Source organism: Oreochromis aureus, linkage group 17 (genome assembly GCF_013358895.1).
Source record: "Oreochromis aureus strain Israel breed Guangdong linkage group 17, ZZ_aureus, whole genome shotgun sequence".
NCBI classification, from domain to species: Eukaryota; Metazoa; Chordata; class Actinopteri; order Cichliformes; family Cichlidae; genus Oreochromis; species Oreochromis aureus.
Genome location: NC_052958.1, coordinates 1594725 through 1619052, shown reverse-complemented (window position 1 = coordinate 1619052; position 24328 = coordinate 1594725). Strand labels below are relative to the sequence as shown.

Sequence of the window (24328 nt, the reverse complement as noted above, 5' to 3'; positions counted from 1 at the left end):
CTTTAAAATATCTACATTTATGAATAAAAAATTTTCCCATTAACAAAAACGTCCTAATCAACAGGTCAAAATCTGCATTCTCAGCAAGTATTCCAAATTTTATTACTGTCACCGTTAAATGTGGTAACTGAATTCTCCTGGACTGTAGCCAGCTCCACATGTCAGTCCAGAAGGAGTGCACTGACTCACAGTAGAAAAACAAGTGATCCAGACTTTCAATATCATTTTCACAAAATGTGCAGGTGTTCACATCTAAGTTAAATTTCCGTCTTAAGAATTCATTGGTTGGATAAACCTCATTAATGATTTTAAAGTGAACCTCTTTACTTTAGGGGAAAGAGGAAGTGAAATATACTTTTTCTTATCGCCTTAACCTCCATGGACTCAAATTCTTTAAGGATATAATTTCTTTTAACCGGATTAGGGCAAATTTCATTTATCAAAATATTCCTGATCACCTTGTTTGTAAACCTGCTGTCATCAAATTCAACTCCAGCTATGCAGAGCTGCCTCAGTCCAGGAGAAATTTTAGAGTGCACAATATCTTCTTTTATCATTGATCTCAAAGGGACTGGGATGGCTTTTATTAAGGATTTATATCTCTTAGCAGTACATCTTACATCAAATTTCTCACAAAACGTCTCATGTTTTAATAAGACCCCATTCTCATCCATAAAATGAGCTACAGCCCAAATCCCTTTAGATCTCCATTCATCCATGTACACAGATTTCCTACACGAACGGATATACCTGTTGTTCCATATAGGGGTATTGTGAGGAGTAAAGTTATGTTTATAGATTAATTTCCAGTACAGAAGGGCCTGCTGATGGAAAGCTGAGAGTTTAACAGGTAACAAAACTGCAATCAAAGTCACAACGTAACAAAAAGTCTATTCCACCCATTTTGCCAAAAATCAAATTGGGAATAATGTTCCAAAAGGAATTTTTGTTCCTAATGAAAGATCTTAACCATTTCAATTTTAGTACACCATTCATAACATCAAAGTCAATGGCATTAGCCCCACCCTCTTCATAATTCTTAATCATATCATTTTTCTTTATATAATGACATTTGTTCCTCCATATGAATCTAAAATTAAGATTATTTATAGATTTAATCAGTTTTGGAGATATGGGCAGAGAAAAGGCTGGATAGATTAGTGTGGATAGACTGTCCATTTTGGTTAGCAGGATTCTCCCAAACAGAGTTATGTCCCTTTGCAGCCACCTGTTCAAAATTGACTTACACTTTTCTATATTGGTACAGATATTCTTATTTTCTGTTGATGTCTTATCCTTACAAATTACAATGCCCAGATACTTCACCTCTTTTTTGATCTGTATATTATTTATTGCTTGCAGGGGACACTCATGCAGAGCTAGAATTTCACATTTATTAATATTCAGCTGTAGGCCAGAAGCTTTGGAGAAGTGGTTGATCACCTGTAAGGCTAAAGGAATCTGGTCCTCATTTTTTAAAAACAGGGTGGTATCATCTGCCAGCTGACTGATTATTATCCGTTCACCCATCACAGTTAACCCCTCAATGTGACTGTTTTTAATCAGAATAAACAACAGCTCGGCAACCATGATGAACAGAAGTGGTGAGCTGCTACATCCCTGCCTTATCCCTCTATTAACCTCAAACCTTGAGCATGTACCATGTTCTAGCAAAACAGAGCTGTTAATGTCATTATAAAGCATCTCTATGACATTGATAAATTCCTCTCCAAAACCAAAAGACTGCAAAGTTTTTAATATGAACGTATGTTCAACTGAGTCAAATGCTTTGTAAAAATCCAAGAACAGGATGTATCCTCTCTCTTGGAGTATTTCACTGTACTCAAGGAGGTCCAAAACCAGCCTAATATTGTTATGAATTAGTCTTCCTTTCAAAAAACCTGATTGTGTTTCACTGATAATGTTTGAGATGCCTTTCTTTAGCCTCTCAGCTACAGCTCCAGACAGGATCTTATAGTCAGTGTTTAATAAGGTGATGGGTCTTAAATTGTCTAAAATTCTTTTATCCTTACCAGATTTAGGGATCAGGGTTATCAACCCTTGTTTCATGCTTGGCATTAGTTCTTTTTTCTCTATCAATTCCTTTAATGCATCAAACAATAAAGTTCTTAGGTCCTTCCAGAAGAATTGATAAAAGTTAGTAGTGAGTCCATCTGTCCCTGGGGACTTGTTTAATGCCATTTTCATGACCACCAAATCCAGTTCCTCAATTTTAAGCTCTGAATCACACAGATCTTTGAACGGCTCGTCAATACATGGGATGAGATTATGAATCTTATTAAAGAAACTATCAGAATCAGCTGCTGAGTATTCTGAGGAGTACAAGTTGGAATAAAAAGTGAAGACTTCCTTCCAGCGGCAGAAATGAGCTTCCTCCGAAGGGTGGCTGGCCTCTCCCTTAGAGATGGGGTGAGAAGTTCGGCCATCCGGGAGGGGCTCAGAGTAGAGCCGCTGCTCCTCCGCATCAAAAGGAGCCAGTTGAGGTGGTTCGGGCATCCGACAAGGATGCCTCCTGAGCGCCTCCTGGGTGAGGTGTTCCGGGCATGTCCCACCGGGAGGAGGCCCCGGGGCAGACCCAGGACACGCTGGAGAGATTATATCTCTCGGCTGGCCTGGGAACGCCTTGGTGTTCCCCCGGATAAGCTGGAGGAGGTGGCTGGGGAGAGGGAGGTCTGGGCTTCTCTGCTTAGGCTGCTGCCCCCGCGACCCGGCCTCGGATAAAGCGGATGAAGATGGATGGATGGACTTCCTTTTCAATCTTTCTGAAATCTTTACATTCAGTCCCATTTATCAACAAGCTTGTGATTAAATTTCTCTGCTGTCTACACTTTTCCAGCTTACTGAAATATGATGAGTTCTTTTCACCTGCCTCAATCCATTTGGCTCTCGATCTTATAAAGGCACCCTGGGCTTTCTCTAGGTAAAGATCGTCTAATTTAGTTTGTAACTCCATCAATTTATTCTTCTCTTGCACGTTTAGTTTTTCTTTACGACAGCACTGAGTTATTTCACGAAGTAAATTACTTTCATATTCCCGTTTTTCCCTGTTCAGTTCTTTGCAGAATCTTATAGTGAATTCTCTGATTTTGAATTTAATAAATTCCCATTTCTGTATATTCCACACTACTGAGTCATCATTTTTTATATCTGTAATCATGTCTAATTTTATCACAGTACTTGTCCTTATTTAAAAGGCTGGCATTAAATTTCCAATATCCCCTGCTGCTACGTCTCATCCTTGTTGGTTCTAAGACAAGATCAATGAAACAGTGATCAGATAGGGGTGCTTTGGAGATTTTAGATTGTGAAGTACACCTCAAAATGTCATCGCTCACTAACAAATAATCAATTCTTGACCTGCTTTCTCCATTAGGTTTAAACCATGAATAATTCTTAACTCCAGGATTCAAACTTCTCCAAATGTCTGTAAAATTATTATCACTAGAAAAGTTCTCAATAATGTTATTCTGTTGCCTCCTTCTTAAACGAGGAGGCCATCTGTCCATCCACTCATCTGGTGTCATGTTCCAGTATCCTCCTACAAGGATGTAATCTGTGGGGTACATAACTTTAAACTCTGAAATAACTTTTGTTAGATTTTCCAATAGACTTTTATTTTGACCCTCATTATTATGTCCATAAAGATTTGTAACAATTAGAAATATACCTTCGCTCTTCAAAACTGCAGTTAACCAATGACCCTCACTATCAGCTTTATATGTTATAATCTCCCCTGGGAACTTATTAAAACAAATCGCCACACCTCCAGATCTGTTAGATCCATGACTGAAAAGAATCTTGTCTCCCCACTGATTAGCCCAAAAGGTAACATCAGCATCCACAGAGTGAGTTTCTTGTAAAACAGACAGTGACATTTTGCCCTTGCAAAATAAAAAGTGCCTTTCTCTTAACAATTTCCTTCAAACCCCAAACGTTTAATGAACCAAAAGAAATTCTTGAGTGAACCATAACAAGAATATGCTAAGAAAATAACTAATAATATTTTTTTTTTTAAAAAAGAAAAATATATAAATATGAGTCTAAATTGTAACACTTGTCACCAACTCAGTGACTACTTTAAGTTGAGCTCTGTTGTCCCATTAACAATATTCCACTGTATACAGTCTTACTTAAGGTCTTTCATTCAACGTCACCAATCCTCCGTCCTTCGATATATCCATGAGGACCCCGGAAAAAGGCCCGCTTCCCAGCGCGTCTGGCTTGTTCAATTTGCGGCCACAGCCGCCTCCTCTCTTCCCAATCCTCCCGCGGCAGTACCTCAGCGAAGTGGAAACCCCCGTTCTTACAGACAGCCGAGTCTTTGGTGCAACGCCAAATCTCCTCTTTCACATGTCTCAGAGCACCACATCCACAGATTCTTCAAGCTTTGACATCATATCAGGTGCGATCTTGCCAAGAATTCCAATAACCAGCGATCTGACATCTTCATCTTTTTTCTCCTCTAAACCTTTAATCCGGAGGCACCACCTCATTTTGTACCTTTCTTGCTCTCTCACTCTCTCCTTGAGATCGTAGTTATCTTTGGTCAACTGCTCGTTTCGTCTCTCCAGCTCTTTAACCTTTTGTTTACATTCTTTCACCTCCTCCGAGTTGAACTGAACCGCTTTGGCTAGGCTAGCTAGCATCGTACTAGCTTGCTTGCATTGCACACTCAGGTCAGCTAGCTGCTCGTCCACTCTTTTTTCAAGGTTTAGAATCGCTTTCAGTATAGTAGCATTAGAGACTTCGTCACTTTCACTTATCTCTGCTGACTTAGCTTTCTTCTCTGCAGGCTTCTTACTGGGTGTAGATGGAACCGAATCGATGCCCGTGCTCCTTTGCTCATCACTGCTACGTCCATTGCTGCGTAGTCATGATCCGTTCCTTTTCTGCTGCCTTCCTTTTCATCACATGGCGATGTTGTTTCTTGTTTTTTGAGGTCGAGTTTGAATTTAGCAGGTTTAACTATGCTTGGGGCATTCATTTTACTACTTTCGAGTGGAAACAATAACGAGCACAAGGTAAATAATGGGACAAGTTCAAAGAGCTCCTAATTCGTGCGACTGCTCAACTCGCCATCTTGCGCCACCCCTCCTGCTCAAACACAGCGGTGTTTCTGAGTAGCTTTTCTGCTTAGCAATTTAATTAAAATCTTTTAAATACATTCCTTCTTCATAGTATAATCTTCACGTGCTTCATCTGAATCACCCTTTCTGTGTGCTCACTACCTAATTTATAGCCAAAGTATTCACTCACTGTCTCTGTACTGTTTCGCTAGCTTAGCTTAGCTCGTAGCCGACTCGTTAGCACCATGGCTACTTCACCTGTCCCTCCTGCACTTTCCTGCTCATTGTGTCAGATGTTTAGCTACTCCTCGGCCTCCTTTAGCAGTAATGATACCTGTAACAAATGTAGCATATTTGCAGCTCTGGAGGCCAGGATTACTGAATTGGAGACTCGGCTTCGCACCCTTCATTCACCCGTAGCTAGCCAGGCCCCTGTAGCTGGTGCAGCCGAAGATAGCGTGAGGCCCGCTAGCTGTTCCCGGCAGACCCCAAGCAGCTGTGGAAAGAGGGCGGCTGGGTGACGGTGAGGAGGAAGCATAGTCCTAAACAGAAGCCCCAGGTACACCACCAACCTGTTCATGTGTCTAACCGTTTTTCCCCACTCGGCGACACACCCGCCGGGGGTCAAACTCTGGTAATTGTTGTGACTTCATGCAGTGTTGCTCCAACTGCCAGTTTAACGTGGGTTGCGGCCAAGGCCAACTTTTGATAAAGCACAGAGGACTGAGACGAGGCAATGGTGGAGGTCCGAACTTTTTACTACCAACACTCGAAAACCCAAACACATACAATACACCAGCGCCACCTACGAGTGGGAGGTAGTAATAACTGCTGCTTATTACAATATACCACATCCTTCCTTTCCGAGATAAAGATACAACCTCTTAACTCCAATATCTTGTAACATGAATGTACCCTTTAAACCGCAGGAACATTATCAATATTATATTCATGGGACATTAGGTCAAACACACCTTAGATTGCCTATCACCTGAACAATGCAAATACATATCAGTGCAGTATTTTGAAACAGACGAACACGTGACAAATTGGATGAGACATGTCAAAATGAACATATGAAACATGACATATTTCGCTCTTTTCAACAAGACAGTTATCTAACTTGTGCACAACAACTCAGGTACGGGGTAGAGCGATTTTAAGTTTCCAAATCACTTAGTCTCTATACCTGGCAGGGCGTATTATTGCCCGGCCACTGCGTGTGTAGCATGTGGGTGTATTGTCCATACTTGCAGGACGAGGGTGTTGTGGAGTGTCACTTGCTGATGGCGCAACTGGCTCTTCGGTGTGTTCAGACAGATCATCTGGGTCCATGGATGTATCCTTAAACAGACTTGGGTGTATTTTCCTCAGATGTCTCCTGTTCCGCCTGAGCACCTCACCCTCTGGTGTTTGCACAGCGTAGGGAGCGTGGTTCCTCTCGCCGATGTGCTACAACAGCTGGCTCCCCAACCGCGCCGTGTTTGCATGTGCACAGTATCGCCTGAGGTCAAAACAGGCAATGGTCTTGCATGCTGATCAAAGTGGTATTTCCGCTTTGACTGCAGTCCACGCACCTTATCTGGAATGTTCTGTGGGGTTGACTGTCTCAACACAGCACTGGCGCATGGCAGTGTGCTGCGGAGAACCCGTCCCATCAACATTTGTGCAGGTGACACACTCAGTCCTGTGACTGGAGTGTTCCTCAGAGATAACAGCACTAGATGTGGATCTGTTCCAGTTCGCGCCGCTTTTTTAAGTGCATGTTTAACAGTCTTTATGGCTCGCTCCGCCATTCCATTCGAAGAAGGAAAGCCGGGACTGGAGAAGGTTAGTTTTATCTCCCAGGATGCTGCAAACGATCTCATCTCGTAGCTGGCAAATGGAACATGATCGCTCACTATCTCTTTGGGAATTCCGTGTCTTGCGAAGACTGATTTCATCTTCTGAATCACAGAGTGTGCCGTTTTGTCAGGTAAGTTAAGAACTTCTGGGTATTTGGATAAATAATCAACTAACAAAAGATACGACTGACCGTTCAGTTCGAAGATGTCCGCTCCGATTTTCATCCATGGCAGCTCTGGAATCTGATGTGGAAGAAGCGGCTCGGCCTGGTTCTTTGGCTGCATTTGCTGGCATTGTTCACACTTCTCAAGCATAGTCTCTATATCGATGCGACATGCCCGGCCAGTACAGTACTCTTCTTGCTCTGGCTTTTGTGCGCTGTACACCTTGGTGAGCGAGATGCAACTTCTCCAGGATCACTTGTCTGAAGCTTTGGGGTATTACAATCTTGTCCCCTATCATAATAATGTCATCGTGGATACTGATGTTGTTTCTCATAGGCCAGTAGCTGTGGAGTGTTCTGTCTAAACTCTTCCTTCTGGCTGGCCATCCGTTGAGGTGCCTTTCACGCACAGCTTGTAGCACGCTATCTGCTGCAACTGCCGTTCTCAGGCTGCTCAGTGTTTTTCACTCAACGCTGCTGTGGCCTCCAGAGCATACACAACTCTTTCTTCATTTGTGTCTTCACTCACATTCTCGTTGTCACTAGTGGTTGTGGCTCGTGAAAGTGCATCGGCTATGAACATGTCTTTGCCGGGGTGTATGTGACGGTGAGATCATATCTCTGCAATTGCAGCAGCATTCCTTGTAACCTTGCTGGTGCCTTGCATAGCGGCTTACGCATTATCGCCTCCAGGGGTTTATGATCAGACTGCACGGTCACTGGTCTTCCATAGACATACTGGTGGAATCGTTTAGCGGCAAACACAATGGCTAGCAGCTCCTTTTCTATTTGTGCATACCTTTTTCTGTGTCTGTGAGTGCTCGTGACGCATAGCGCACACAGGTTGCCCTTCTTGTAGTAGGCATGCGCCCAGCCCATCTTTTGAAGAATCGGCCTGCAATGTTAAGGGTTTCTTGTAGTCATAAAATCTCAACACTGGTGCTTGTGTGAGCGTCGCCTTGAGCATCTGTAGCGCTGCTGTGTGGTGCGGCTGCCACTGCCACGCTGTGTCCTTTTTGAGTAGCTGTCTTAAAGGTGCTGTGAGTGATGCTTCATTTTGGATGTACTGTGCCAAAACTTCGTCATTCCCAGCAGACGCTGAAGGCTTTGTTTGTCTTCCGAGTCGGCATGTCGACAATAGCTTTGATCTTTGAAGCATCTGCTTTCTGCCCAGCTGCTGTGATGATATGGCCCATGTATTTCACCGTGTCGACTTTGAACTGAATTTTGTCCTTGTTAAACTTCACGTTAGCTGCTCTTGCTTTCTGCATGACCTTCTGCAGGATTTCATCGTGTTCGTGCTCTGACGTAGCTGCAATTATCATATCGTCTGCAATGATAAATACACCAGGAATGCTGCCGAAAGTCTCGCAATTCTTTTGTTGAAAAACCTCGCTAGCGGATTTGATCCCGAATGGGAGCCGGAGGAAGCGATACCGGCCCCAAGGTGTATTAAAGGTACAAAGCTTCGATGACGGCTCATCCAGCTTGATCTGCCAGTATCCGTCTTTTTCATCCAATATGGTGAAGATGGATTTTCCTGCTAGCTTGCTTCGAACGTCCTCGTGTGTGGGAATGGAGTAGTGCTGGCGTTTAACTGCTTGGTTCAGATCACAAGGGTCCAAACACACCCTTAGTGTTCCGTTCTTCTTCTGTGTGGCGACAAGACTGTTGACCCAATCTGTGGGCTCATTGACAGGCGTTATGACATCTCTGTTCTGTAAGTCCTGTAGCGTCTGCTTCAGCGGGCCCATTATGGAGAGGGGCACGTTCCTGCATGCATGAATCACAGGTGTTGCGTTTGCGCCAGTGTGTATGTGGTGGACTCCAGGAACTCCCAAGCCTGTGAACACATCAGCATACATCTCCACAAGCTCTTCCTTGGTAGAAGGTGGTTTGGCTAGTTTCGGCACAGCGGATGGTAAGGCAAGGGCTTCAACTCGCTTCACCAGATGCAGCTCCTCACAAGCTTGCCCACCTAGGATCGGTTTATCTGCATGATCCGACACAAGAAAATCAAACACAGCCCTGTGCTTCCTTGCTTCACACTCAAGAGACACCACACCATCTACATGTATGCGGGCCCCACCAAAAGCTATGAGTGCCGTCTTCGTGGGCTGTAACCGAGGCATCCCTGGTAACTTGTTGTAAACTGATCTGGGGAGCACATTTGCGTCCCGCGCCTGTGTCTAGCTTGAAGGTGACTGATGCGTCCCCGATTGTTACACTTTCGTGCCACCTTCCAGTTTGGTGCTTGTCACTGCATACCATACCTATGTACAGTGAGTCCCCATCAGTCTCAATGTTATTAATAGTCTTTGTTTTCTTGTAATTTCTACTTTTCTCTGCGCCCGCTCGGCATACTTTTGAAAAATGGTTATTTTTCCCACACCTGTGGCATGTTGCCCCATAGGCTGGACACTGTCGGGGCGCGTGTTTGTTGTCCGCATTTGTGACAAGCCCGTTTGCTTGTCGTTGTTCGGTTTGTTTTTACTGTGTCCTGATTTAATGTATCCTGGCGTTTTCCTTAATGCATCTACCGACGTGTCTCGGGCTGCAGTTGTTGACTGCATAGCCTGAATCTGTGACTTGGCCACCTCTGCTGATCTGCATATTTCTATCGTCTTGCGCAGCAGCGTGAGGTCGTTGTCACGAAGTAATCTCTCTTTAGTCTTGTATCATTTATGCTGAACACCAATTTGTCCCTGATCATGTCATCCTCATTGACCCCAAACTCGCAACTTTTACTTTTCTGACGGAGTTCTGTGACATATCTGTCCACTGTTACACCTGCTGACATTGGGTACGACCAGAATGTATGGCGCTCAAAGACAACGTTCTTTTGTGGACTACAGTATTCCTTAAACGCTTTCAGAATGTCCTCCATAGCTAAGCGTCTCCGGCCGGGGTTACGGTGAGTGTGTTATACACTTCAAGCGCCTCCTCGCCGATAATGTGGAGAAGAATGGCTGTTTTAACCTTTTCATCTTTCTCCAGCGCACCCGTAGCAGTCATATATAGTCTGAATCGTTGTTCCCACCTGCGCCAGGTCTCAGATAAATTGCCGGTGAGCAGTAGCGGCGATGGTGGCCTGAATTGCTCCATGCCGTTAGCAGCGTCTACCGTTAGCTAATCCACAGCTAGCTTTACTCACGTCGCGGTCCCTGTTCACACGGTCTCGCCGACTTCTGACACCATGTTGTGACTTCATGCAGTGTTGCTTCAACTGCCAGTTTAACGTGGGTTGCGGCCAAGGCCAACTTTTGATAAAGCACAGAGGACTGAGACGAGGCAATGGTGGAGGTCCGAACTTTTTACTACCAACACTCGAAAACCCAAACACATACAATACACCAGCGCCACCTACGAGTGGGAGGTAGTAATAACTGCTGCTTATTACAATATACCACAGTAATTGGTGATTCTGTTCTCAGACATGTGAAGCTAGAGACACCGGCAACCATAGTCAATTGTCTTCCAGGGGCCAGAGCAGGCGACATTGAAGGAAATTTCAAACTGCTGGCTAAGGGTAAACGTAAATACAGTAAGATCATAATTCACGCCGGCAGTAATGACACCCGTTACGCCAATCGGAGGTCACTAAAATCAATATTGAATCGGTGTGTAACTTTGCCAAAACAATGTCGGACTCTGTAGTTTTCTCTGGTCCCTCCCCAATCAGACCAGGAGTGACATGTTTAGCCGCATGTTCTCCTTAAATTGCTGGCTGTCTGAGTGGTGTCCCAGAAACGATGTGGGCTTCATAGATAATTGGCAAACCTTCTGGAGGAAACCTGGTCTTGTTAGAGAGACGGCATCCATCCCACTTTGGATGGAGCAGCTCTCATTTCTAGAAATATGGACAAATTTATTAAACCCCCAAAATATGACTATCCAGAGTTGGGACCAGGAAGCAGAGTTGCAGTCTTACACGCCTCTCTGCAGCTTCTCTCCTCCTGCTACCCCCCAAAACCCATCTCCACTGAGACTGTGTCAGCTCCCAAAAAGACAAAAAACAAACTAAAACCAGCAATAAACAACTTAAACATAAAAATCACAAAGAAAGAACAATACAGTATCCACATCTGAACCAAAGAGTAAAACAGTGAAATGTGGATTATTAAATATTAGGTCTCTCTCCTCCAAGTCTCTGTTAGTACATGACTTAATAATTGATCAACAAATCGATTTACTCTGCCTTACAGAAACCTGGTTGCAGCAGGATGAGTATGTTAGTTTAAATGAATCAACACCCCAGAGTCATTCTAACTACCAGAAACCTCGAAGCACAGGCCGAGGGGGCGGTGTGGCAGCAATTTTTCACACCAGTCTATTAATTAACGAAAGACCAAGACAGACTTTTAATTCATTTGAAAGCCTGATGCTTAGCCTCGTCCACCCCAGCTGTAAAACTCAGAAACCAGTCTTACTTGTTATCATCTATCGTCCACCTGGGCCTTACACAGAGTTTCTCTCTGATTTCTCAGACTTTTTATCTGATTTAGTGCTCAGCTCAGATAAAATAATTATTGTGGGTGATTTTAACTGCGGGCAGCACGGTGGCACGGTGGTTAGCACTGTTGCCGCACAGCAAGAAGGTCCTGAGTTCAATTCCAACATCAGGCCGGGGTCTTTCTGTGTGGAGTTTGCATGTTCTCCCCGTGTTTGTGTGGGTTCCCTCCGGGTACTCCGGCTTCCTCCCACCGTCCAAAGACATGCAGCTTGTGGGGATAGGTTAATTGGATAATCCAAATTGCCACTAGGTGTGAATGTGCGAGTGAATGTGAGTGTGAATGGTTGTCTGTCCCTGTGTGTTGGCCCTGCGACAGACTGGCGACCTGTCCAGGCTGTACCCCGCCTCTCGCCCTATGACAGCTGGGATAGGCTCCAGCACCCCCCGCGACCCTGAAAAAGGATAAGCGGAAGCAAATGGATGGATAGATGATTTTAACATCCATGTAGATGCTAAAAATGACAGCCTCAACATGGCATTTAATCTGTTATTAGACTCAATTGGCTTCTCTCAAAATGTAAAGGAACCCACCCACCACTTTAATCACACTCTAGATCTTGTTTTAACATATGGCATAGAAACTGAACATTTAACAGTGTTTCCTGAAAACCCTCTGCTGTCTGATCATTTCCTGATAACATTTACAATAATTGATTACACAGCAGTGGGGAGGAGACTTTATCACAGTAGATGTCTTTCTGAAAGTGCTGTAACTAAGTTTAAGAATATAATCCACCCACTGTTATCATCTTCAATGCCCTGTACCAACACAGAGCAGAGCAGCTATCTGAACGCTACTCCAACAGAGGTCGATTATCTTGTTAATAATTTTACCTCCTCACTACGCATGCGACTCTGGATACTGTAGCTCCTGTGAAAACTAAGGCCTCAAATCAGAAGTACCTGACTCCGTGGTATAATTCTCAAACACGTAGCCTAAAGCAGATAACTCGTAAGCTGGAGAGGAAATGGCGTGTCACAAATTTAGAGGATCATCATTTAGCCTGGAGAAATAGTTTGCTGCTTTATAAGAAAGCCCTCCATAAAGCCAGAACATCTTACTATTCGTCACTGATTGAAGAAAATAAGAACAACCCCAGGTTTCTCTTCAGCACTGTAGCCAGGCTGACAAAAGTCAGAGCTCTACTGAGCCAACCATCCTTTAACGTTAACTAGTAATGACTTCATGAACTTCTTCACTAATAAAATTTTTATCATTAGAGAAAAAATGACCAATAATCATCCCACAGATGTAATATTATCTACAGCTACTTTTAGTACCATCGATGTTAAGTTAGACTCTTTTTCTCCAATTGATCTTTCTGAGTTAACTTCAATAATTAATTCCTCCAAACCATCAACGTGTCTTTTAGACCCCATTCCTACAAAACTGTTCAAAGAAGTCCTGCCATTAATTAATTCTTCAATCTTAAATATGATCAACCTATCTCTAATAATCGGCTATGTACCACAGGCCTTCAAGCTGGCTGTAGTTAAACCTTTACTTAAAAAGCATCTCTAGACCCAGCTGTCTTAGCTAATTATAGGCCAATCTCCAACCTTCCTTTCATATCAAACATCCTTGAAAGAGTAGTTGTCAAACAGCTAACAGATCATCTGCAGAGGAATGGCTTATTTGAAGCGTTTCAGTCAGGTTTCAGAGCTCATCACAGCACAGAAACAGCTTTAGTGAAGGTTACAAATGATCTTCTTATGGCCTCTGACAGTGGACTCATCTCTGTGCTTGTCCTGCTAGACCTCAGTGCTGCGTTTGATACTGTCGACCATAATATCCTATTAGAGCGATTAGAACATGCTGTAGGTATTACAGGTACTGCACTGCAGTGGTTTGTATCATATCTATCTAATAGACTCCAATTTGTACATGTAAATGGAGAGTCCTCTTCACCCACTGAGGTTAATTATGGTGTTCCACAGGGTTCAGTGCTAGGACCAATTCTGTTTACATTATACATGCTTCCCTTAGGCAGCATCATTAGAAGACATAGCATACATTTTCACTGCTATGCAGATGACACGCAGCTCTATCTATCCATGAAGCCAGGTAACACACACCAATTAGTTAAACTGCAGGAATGTCTTAAAGACATAAAGACCTGGATGGCCGCTAACTTTCTGCTTCTTAATTCAGATCAAACTGAGGTTATTGTACTCGGCCCTGAAAATCTTAGAAATATGGTATCTAAGCAGATTCTTACTCTGGATGGCATTACCTTGGCCTCCAGTAACACTGTGAGGAACCTTGAGTCATTTTTGACCAGGACATGTCCTTCAACGCACATATTAAACAAATATGTAAGACTGCTTTCTTCCATTTGCACAACATCTCTAAAATTAGAAATATCCTGTCTCAGAGTGATGCTGAAAAGCTAGTTCATGCATTTATTACTTCCAGGCTGGACTACTGTAATTCATTATTATCAGGATGTCCTAAAACTCACTGAAAAGCCTTCAGCTGATCCAAAATGCTGCAGCAAGAGTCCTGACAGGGACTAGAAAGAGAGAGCAGATTTCTCCTGTATTGGCTTCCCTTCATTGGCTTCCTGTTAAATCCAGAATTGAATTCAAAATCCTGCTCCTCACATACAAGGTCTTAAATAATCAGGCCCATCTTATCTTAATGACCTTGTAGTACCATATCACCCTATTAGAGCACTTCGCTCTCACACTGCAGGCCTACTTGTTGTTCCTAGAGTATTTAAAAGTAGAATGGGAGGCAGAGCCTTCAGTTTTCAGGCCCTCTTCTGTGGAACCAGCTTCCAGTTTGGATTCAGGAGACAGACACTATCTCTACTTTCAAGATTAGGCTTCAAACTTTCCTTTTGCTAAAGCATATAGTTAGGGCTGGACCAGGTGACCCTGAATCCTCCCTTAGTTATGCTGCAATAGACGTAGGCTGCCGGGGATTCCCATGATGCATTGAGTTTTTCCTTTCCAGCCACTCACTATGTGTTAATAGACCTCTGCATTGAATCATATCTGTTATTAATCTCTGTCTCTCTTCCACAGCATGTCTTTATCCTGTTTTCCTTCTCTCACCCCAACCGGTCGCAGCAGATGGCCCCGCCCTCCCTGAGCCTGGTTCTGCCGGAGGTTTCTTCCTGTTAAAGGGAGTTTTTCCTTCCCACTGTCGCCAAAGTGCTTGCTCATAGGGGTCATATGATTGTTGGGTTTTCTCTGTATGTATTATTGGGCGATCTACTGTACAATATAAAGCGCCTTGAGGCGACTTCTGTTGTGATTTGGCGCTATATAAATAAAATTGAATTGAATTGAAATGACACCAACTGTACTATATGAAGTGAAAACATGCACCGTTACTAAGTTTCAGTGATGAAATATCTCAGGACAATAACTGACCTCGTTTCTGTGATTGAGTTTAAACTGCAGGATTGTTCATCGAGGTTTGAAGCGGGCCTGGATGATCCAGAATAACTTGGATTATTGATGAGAACTTAAATTTGATAGGCAGATTAATGCAGGTTTCACCTTCAGAGTTTTTCTTCTCATCCATGCGATGCATTGATGGGATTCATGTAGCTAACCCACAGAGGAGGAGGGAGAGTAAGCAGAGTAACCTGTTGGTGTTCATGGTTAATGTTATATCACATAAAAGAAAGGAGACATTGACTGAAGGTTAAAGGTGATGATGATGATTAGATTTGCTCACCAGTTTCTAGCTTTAAAGTGTGGAGGGGTCGGAAATCAGCCGTACATCTCATCACACAGCTGCTTATATCTTGTTAAATTCAGTCGTCTAAACCCACAAAGAGCAGCACATAGTACATAATAACAGACTGTACAACTGTTATCTGACTTTTCCTCACAGTGCACATGTTTAAACTACCCAGTATCCTTAAACAGCCTCTGAATAACTAAAATACAATAACAATGATAATAATAGTGATGATGATGATGATGATGATTTAATGTCCATCTATCCATCCATTTTCTTCTGCTTATCCGGGGCCGGGTCCCGGGGACAGCAGCCTAAGCAGAGAAGCCCAGACCTCCCTCTCCCCAGCCACCTCCTCCAGCTTATCCGGGGGAACACCAAGGCGTTCCCAGGCCAGCCGAGAGATATAATCGCTCCAGCGTGTCCTGGGTCTGCTCGGGGCCCTCCTCTCGGTGGGACATGCCCGGAACACCTCACCCAGGAGGCGCCCAGGAGGCATCCTTGTCAGATGCTCGAACCACCTCAACTGGCTCCTTTTGATGTGGAGGAGCAGCGGCTCTACTCTGAGCCCCTCCCGGATGGCTGAACTTCTCACCCTATCTCCAAGGGAGAGGCCAGCCACCCTTCGGAGGAAGCCCATTTCCGTCGCTTGTATTCGCAATCTCGTTCTTTCGGTCACTACCCACAGCTCGTGGCCATAGGTGAGGGTAGGGACGTAGATCGACCAGTAAATTGAGAGCTTCGCTTTTACACTCAGTTTTCTCTTCACCACGATGGACCGGTACAGCCTCCGCAACCCTGCAGCCACTGCACCAATCCATCTGTCGATCTCCCGCTCCCTTCTCCCATCACTCATGAACAAGACCCCACGATATTTAAACTCCTCCACTTGGGGCAGGGTCTCGTCCCTGACCCGGAGTGGGCACTCCACCCTTTTGCGGCTGAGGACCATGGCCTCAGATTTGGGGGTGTTGATCCTCATTCCCACCGCTTCCAAGGCAAGCAGGAGGCCATCACCCGATGAAGCCAACAGAACCACATCATCTGTAAAAAGCAGAGATGAGATCCTGAGACCACCAAAGTGAAAGCCCTCCACCACTTGGCTATGCCTAGAAATTCTGTCCATAAAAATTATGAACAGAATCGGTGACAAAGGGCAGCCCTGGCGGGGGCAATCACCCACCGGGAATGAGTTCGACTTATTCCCAGCTATGTGGACCAAGCTCTTACAACGGTTGTATAAGGACTGAATGGCCCGTAGCAATGGGCCAGACACCCCATACTCCCATAGCACCCCGCACAGGACACCCCGAGGGACACGGTCGAATGCCTTCTCCAAGTCCACAAAACACATGTAGACTGGTTGGGCAAACTCCCATGCGCCCTCAAGTATCCTCGAGAGGATAAAGAGCTGGTCCAGTGTTCCGCGACCAGGACGAAAACCGCATTGTTCCTCCTGTACCCGAGGTTCGACTAACAGGCGGACTCTCCTCTCCAGCACCCTGGCATAGACTTTTCCCAGGGAGGCTGAGGAGTGTGATCCCCCTGTAGTAAGTAAGTAAGTAAGTAAAATTGTATTTGTATAGCACCTTTCAAGATAAAAATCACAAAGTCCTTCACAGAAAAGCTAAAACATAAAAACACAAATCAACCAAAAGCAAGTTTAAAAAGATGGGTTTTTAGCTGTTTTTTAAATGAAACCACTGAGTCCACAGATCTCAGGCTTAAAGGAAGGGAGTTCCAGAGTCTGGGGGCCACAGATACAAACGCTCTATCGCCTTTCGTTTTCAGCCTCCTATGTTGGACGACCAGCAAGCCCTGATCACATGACCTCAGGGACCTGCTGGGGATGTACTCATGTAAAACATGAAACACATGAACAAAGAATTGCAATAATCCAAACGGGATGACACAAATGCATGGATGACTATTTCTAGTTCTGAGCGTGATATAATGGGACTCAGCCTACCAATATGTTTTAAATGATAAAAACAGGAACGAACCAATAAATTAGCATGAGTGTCCAAAGTCAGAGCTGAGTCAAAATTTACACCAAGGTTCCTGATAGAAGGTTTGGCAAATGTAGTGAGAGGGCCTACGTTTTCCACAATCATAGGCACCAATTTTATGGGAGCACAAACAAGGACTTCATTTTCTCCTCATTTAGCTGAAGAAAGTTATCAGCCATCCAACCTGTAATGGAATCTAAGAACCTATGCAAAATCTGTAGTTTGAAAACATCTTGGGGCTTAAACGAGATATACAACTGAATATCATCTGCATAGCAGTGATAAAAAATATCTTTAAAAGTGCTCAATAAGTGCTGAAAAGGGAGTTTATACAGCAAAAATAATAAAGGCCCCAGAACAGAGCCCTGTGGCACACCATATTCAAGAGAAGTAGAAGAGGACCTGTATTTAGAATTAGCCACAGAAAAGGATCGTTCATGATTAAGATTTGAACCAGTCCAAAGCAGACCCTGATATACCCACCCAATGTCTCAGCCTATCTAGCAAAATGTGATGGTCGACAGTATCAGAGGCAGAGGTCAGGTCCAACATCAGCAGGACAGAGCATTCTCCTGCATAACAGTTCATCATGATGTCACTGGAGACTCTAATAAGTGCAGTTTCAGTAGAGTGAGCTCTACGAAAACCAGACTGGAATTTATCCAGAATGCTGTATTCATCTAGAACAGCTATAAGCTGCTGAGCAACAACCTTTTCTAAAATCTTAGCAATGATGGTAATTTTGAAATTGATCTGTAGCTGCTAAGAAGAGAAGCGTCAAGCTTAGGTTTTTTTAACAGTGGGTGAATGACAGCATTCTTACAATAACCAGGGACCTGATCAGAAACCAGTGAAGTATTGATAATTGTAAGCACACAGTGACCGATAGACTGAAAGACATTTTAAACAAAGATCCAGGTAAAATATCAAGAGAGCAGGAGGATGCTTTCATCGAATGAACTAATTTGACCAGGTCAGGTAAGGACACAGGTGGGGTTGGAGCAGACAAGAGACACACAGAAGGAGAGATATTATTCCTGACATTACTAATTTTTTCAACAAAGAAAGAAAGAAAATTTTCAAATTTTCTCATCTTCATTCGGGGTAATTGAAACAGCAGGTGGAGCAGGAGCAACAATATCACAAATGGTGTCAAAAAGTACCTTGGGGTTACCTCTGCTCTTTGATACAAGGTCTGAGAAATAGGCAGCCATTGCATCACGAACTGAAGTGTTAAATGCAACTAAAAGGTCCTTTAAGTGAAGGAGATGAACATGTAAACGGGTTTTCTTCCATAGTCGCTCAACTTTGCAACAGGAACACTTTAAGCAGCGAATGCTGTCATTTATCCAGGGGGACAACTTAGAAACAGGAGCTAATCTGGTTTTCACAGGACAAACATTGTCTAAAATAGAGAGACAAGAGTTATTAAAAAGCTTTGTTAGTAAATCAACATCATTATAAGGAGGTAAAACTAACTTAAAAGCATCTGAAAATTTATCAGCAGTAGATGAATTTATGATTCGAGAGCTAACCACACAATGAACTGGAGAGATGGACAGATGGAAAGACAAATTAAGAAGAATACAGTTATGGTCTGAAATAAAAATGTCCTCAACAAATAAAATCAATGTTTAAAGATAAAGTAAAAACGAGGTCCAATGTGTGTCCTTTAGTGGGTGTGGGACCAGACACATGCTGTGTAAAATGGAAAAAGTCCATGAGGCTAAGAAAACTTCTGGCAAAGGGCTCAGAGTCATCATCAATGTGTATATTAAAATCCCCGACTATAGCCAGTCTGGACAGCTTCAGGTGGAGGATAAGAAGTCACTAAAATCCTTTAAAAACAGGCTATTGATGCCAGGTGGACGATACACTACAGCATAATAAAGCGGATCTTTATTTCCAACTCTAACCAGCTGTAGTTCAAACAGTGAAAAGTGTCCGACCATTACTGAGCGACAGTGAAACTGGTTTCCAAACACAGCAGTGTCCGACGCTGGCTGATGAAGGAATACCCTCTCAGGTAAAGTTTGATGAGGGATGTATAGTCACCATCACGCTGCCAGGTTTCAGTTAGAAATAAAAGATCCAGTTTTTTGGAAAGAATAAAATCGTTCAACAAGAACGTTTTATTTGTCATTGATCGGGCATTAAAGAGCGCAACATTCAGCGGCGTAGAAGTCGGATTATTATGAGAAGCAGCCCGATTTAGTGGACGTAGAAACTGAGGGTTTGATCCCCGATGCCTGTAAATTCCACTCACCACAGGGATGAAGCGCCAAACACCCGGAGAGTCTGGATAAACTCCTTAGGTAGCACCGCCTCGTAGATCCAGGTACAGCTAATCTCCACTTCAGGAGCAGTCTGGGTTTCACCTGGACACCTGCTCTTTTTCCTGTCTTCCTACGTGATTTGCGTGGACTCAGAAAGGAACCACAGATGACACCTGATGAAGATCCACACACCGGTGTCGGCAGCGGAGGATGGAAAATACCGTCACAGGAAAATGAGGTATCTTGACCCAACATTGGGTGGAAAACAGTGCCAGGCGATCATAGACTAAGGCAGCCAACATATCAGTGACAAGAAGCGATAACAAAAGAGCAGAGAAAAACAGCACAGAAAAATTACAACCAGCAGCGGCAAAGCCAGACACAGGTGCCATCTTACCAGAAGTAGTTGGAAAACACCCCCCAGTCCCCTTTCATAAAGATGGGAACCACCACCCCGGTCTGCCAGTCCAGAGGTACTGCCCCTGATCTCCACGCAACATCGTAGAAACGTGTCAACCAAGTATTAAATCCCAGTTCTTTTGTATTCTTTACGGCCAAGAAAGACACGGCTCAAAAGTGGTCACAGCCATAGCTGGACTGGCCATCGGGCATACCGGGCATTTGCCCGGTGGGCCGCTGGCGATTTTTTGTTTTTATGGGCCGATGGATTTTTTTTAAAATTTTCTTTTTTAGGAAGGGTATATATAATGAAAGGTGTTGGATTGGCCAATTGGTCATGATCGACTCTGGGCTGGACCAATTACAGCCGAGGAGGCCGAATGCACCCTCCCCCTTGTTTAGCAATCTTATAGACGAACTAAAGAAAATGGAGAACAAAAAAAGGAAAGGAGATGTTTATGAAAATATCACTAAATCTGTCATTTATTAATTTTAATATTAATTAATGATCATGTCTCACCTGTAGTGTTCTTGGTCTTAATTTAAGGTTTCTACCATGTGTTGTAGATAGTTCAGGAGGTTAACTCGACCAAGCAGTCTTTTTGTTTCCGTTATGTACTGTTTAAAATCCAGAATAGGGAGAATGGTGTAGGTTTAAGTTTATTAGATTGATACATATATACCAACAAGGCAGTGTACATCAAAGCAGTTGTTTTCATGCAAAGGCTTTATGGTTTTTCCTATAGCGATTGACAGATGACGTGACTTTCACGCATTGCATGCCAGGAACTCGTGGCAAAACAATCCAAATACCGCATCAAATGCAAGCATTTGCAGCACCATAAAACGTTCATTCTCCGGTTCCAATACCTTCTTGGTTTTTCTTTGCCGCACAAAAAAAAGAATGTACAAAACTAAGGAGAACAATGCCGGTCCGTACAAAGACAGACTTGATGAAAAGTCAAAGAAAAGATACGAGGAAAAATCAAAGGAGTGAAAGGGTCAGACCCTTACGAGCACACAGAGTGGACAAAAGACGTTAGCGTGCTGCCCAACTTTAACCACGCTCAGATTTATAATTATACGGTTCTTGGAGTGAGTGCATACACTCATGAAGTTTTTAGTAACTTCAGGTCACTGCAACAAGCCCAGGTACAGTTTACCGACGGATGGGTACAGGACATTGAAATGCACCGTGTAGAACGAAAGACCATCGTACAAACAAAGGTAAGTTTACCAGTCTCACAAATCGTCTTCATAAATACACTATCGTTAACCGTTTATTAATATAACCTTTGAGCTCAACGGTAATTAATTAGTAGTGGAAATAATTTCTGGTGACAATAATATTGTATGCTGTAATCGCACTGGACAATTAGTGATACAAAACAACTGTTTTATCCTGTGAATAAAAGTATATGTTTTTGTCAATGTACTGTGTACAGAAGCTTAAACGCAATATTATATACAATAAATAAAGAAGCATAGCGCGACAATTTCTGTTCAGCGCCAGACTTGCTTGTAACCTATATCACCAATTATGTTAAGAAAATGACGTATTAAGTACTACAAAACAATGACCTTTGTGGGAATGCTTGGAGCAGACTAACATGTGAGCTGGAGTGTTCTGAGACGTTATATTTGGTATATCCAGACCATCCGTTGGCTCTTACTTGAAACATGGCTTAAAAATTTCTCTTCAAAGACATCCGATAAAAACCCCGATATCTTTACCCGTCGGCTTCCCGTGGCTGTCATGCGACCGGCTATTGCAGTTAATAATACAACAGCTTCTTGCCATTTTTGGGTTCTTTTTTATCGCTGTGTAACTGAGTTCAATTGAAAGCCTGCGATGCGCTAGTACCTCTTGCCTCAAGTTCCCAGAATCCTTTGCGGTTTTACCCTTGAATGACGTCACATTTTCAATCTCTATCCTGGTGGGCCGGTCTCTAGTCAAAATGCCCGGGCCGATTTTTTGTCCCAGTCCAGCCCTGGTCACAGCCCTACAACATCCAGAGCCTTCAGGAACTCGGGGTGGGCCTCGTCCACCCCAGGTTGCTCTGCCACCAAGGAGTTGTTTAACTGCCTCAGTGACCTCGCCCCCAGAGGTTGGCGAGTCATCCCCTTCGTCCCCAGACTCTGCTTCCTCCACAGAAAACGTGCCAGTGGGATTGAGGAGGTCCTCGAAGTATTCCTTCCACCGCCTGACAATTTTCTCAGTCGAAGTCAGCAGCGCTCCACCCGCACTATACACAGTGCTGGTAGAACACCGCTTTCTGCTTGTGAGACGCCTGACGGTTTGCCAGAATCTCTTCGAGGCAGTCCGAAAGTCTTTTTCCATGGCCTCTCCGAACTCCTCCCACACCCAAGTTTTTGCTTCAGCCACCGCCCGCGCCGCATTCCACTTGGCCTGTCAGTACCTATCAGCTGCCTCCGGAGTCCCACAGGCTAATCTGTGGGACTCCGGAGCTAATGATGTGCTAATGATTTAATGTGTAATTGAAAAATTCTCATTATGAATTAACCAGAGAAGTTCTCTCTATCTGTAAGAATCACGTGATCACCATTAATATTTACAATCCGTGTTCTAACTGAAGTACAGGCTGCTGGTAGGCAGCAAGACTGATGGACGAGCAGCATATTGAAAACACTTGACTGTCTTTTGTAGCAGTAGGTGGGCACTGGAGACCAAGTACTGAGACTTTATGTGCGTGCGTGAATGGGAGAGGATCAGCTGACCTGTGGTGCTCTGTAGTTTGCTGCTCGTTGTAGATCAACTGAAAGGATCACTGATCTATAATTCATTGTTGTTATTATCATCATTATTATTATTATTATTATTATTATGTAACAAAATAGGATTTATAAACTAATGCAGGCCCATCAACATTTATAACACAATAATAATATAAACTGTACATATTGTTATGAAGTAAGCACAAACTATACAGTGGCCTTTGAATGTGTCACATTGTTTATAACTAAGTAATTGTTTTGCTGCTACTTAGTGTTTTACTTTCTGTCTCCATACAGACCCCAGCCATGCACAAGTCATCGGGATCCTTGGCAGCAACATCACCCTTCAATTTACATTCAACGTTAGCATTACTGAAAACAGTCAAATTGGAATTTATACAACAGACGAGAAAAAGATTGATGATTTTAAAAGTGGGAAAAGTTCCTTTGATATTTACCCCCAAAAGAATTCTGTATTTTACCACATCACAAATCTCACTCTAAGCCACAGTAACACCTACTGGGCCAGTTTACTTGGTGTCATCCCAATAAAAAGTAATGAAGTGCAGCTGTTCATTGAAGAGAAGAATACACACAGTACAGGTAAGGACATTTGTCATCATTATAAACTACACACAATGGAAATGACACCAACTGTACTATATGAAGTGAAAACATGCAGAGTTACTAAGTTTCAGTGATGAAATATCTCATCTTTTCCCCACAGTGCACATGTTTAAACTACCCAGTGTCCTTAAACAACCTCTGAATAACTAAAATATAATATTTCTGATGTATGGAACTGTGATCAGATTTATGTAGCTTAGCTATTAATCGAGTGCTGATTAATAAGTAGTGCTCGATCAGTGTTCTGTCTCACCTACTTTAAATCCACAAGTACTCACAGATCATATATGAAGATTTTGGCCATTTCTAAGTCTGAAAATAGTCTCTTTCTCTACGTGGGCTAAGCCTCTGTTTTCAGAAAGTCTACTAGTCTAGTTTTACAGAAGTCTGTAGAAAACAGCGCTCAGCTCCACTGATCTGTGACCTCAGAGACAACATGAAGTTAATTTAGTAAACTATGCTCCTGTTTCAGTCAAAAATGATCATTGGATAATGACTTGTACACTTTATAATCAAAATTATATGATTATAAAGTACAAATTAAGTTAGTCTTCTAGCTTGTTCGAGGCATTCCCAGGCCAGTCAACACATGCAGATATCTGGTCACGATGCAAAATTCTTGACCTCAGAATTAAGTTTGTTGGAAAGTCAGAACCAACTACCGGTAAGACATTTGATTCTTAAGGTAACACAAACCAGACGCACACTGCATCATTTGTTGGTGGTTGATGTCAGACCAGCATGGATAAAACTACAAACTCTACTTGGTTTAAATGTCTGAGTCTGTGTTGTGACTCTTTAAATTATTCTCCTACATGAAGCTTTAAGAGAGAAGTTATCCTATATCAACCACTCAGCATTGATGCATCTTCCCATTAGTTTGGATTTGAAATAGTATTGGGAGCCATAGAAAAGGATCAAGAGCAGATGCACGAGTACTCAACAGTATTGTAACTAACCCTCATTTCTTCATATG

The 24328-nt window shown here is 43.2% G+C and overlaps 1 protein-coding gene across 2 annotated transcripts in view; it reads left to right on the top strand.

The window, feature by feature from the left end:
- LOC116320210 overlaps positions 1-24328 on the top strand; it is a 32124-nt gene that overhangs the window by 4552 nt on the left and 3244 nt on the right. Inside the window, exons 1-2 of one of the 2 annotated variants that reach the window (XM_039601538.1) lie at positions 3912-4423; positions 23023-23328. In XM_039601538.1, coding sequence (XP_039457472.1) covers positions 4201-4423; positions 23023-23328 — 529 coding nt within the window. In that variant the 5' untranslated portion in view covers positions 3912-4200. Of the gene's footprint in view, positions 1-3911; positions 4424-23022; positions 23329-24328 lie in introns of those variants that run through there. The other variant, XM_039601537.1, reaches the window with a different exon arrangement.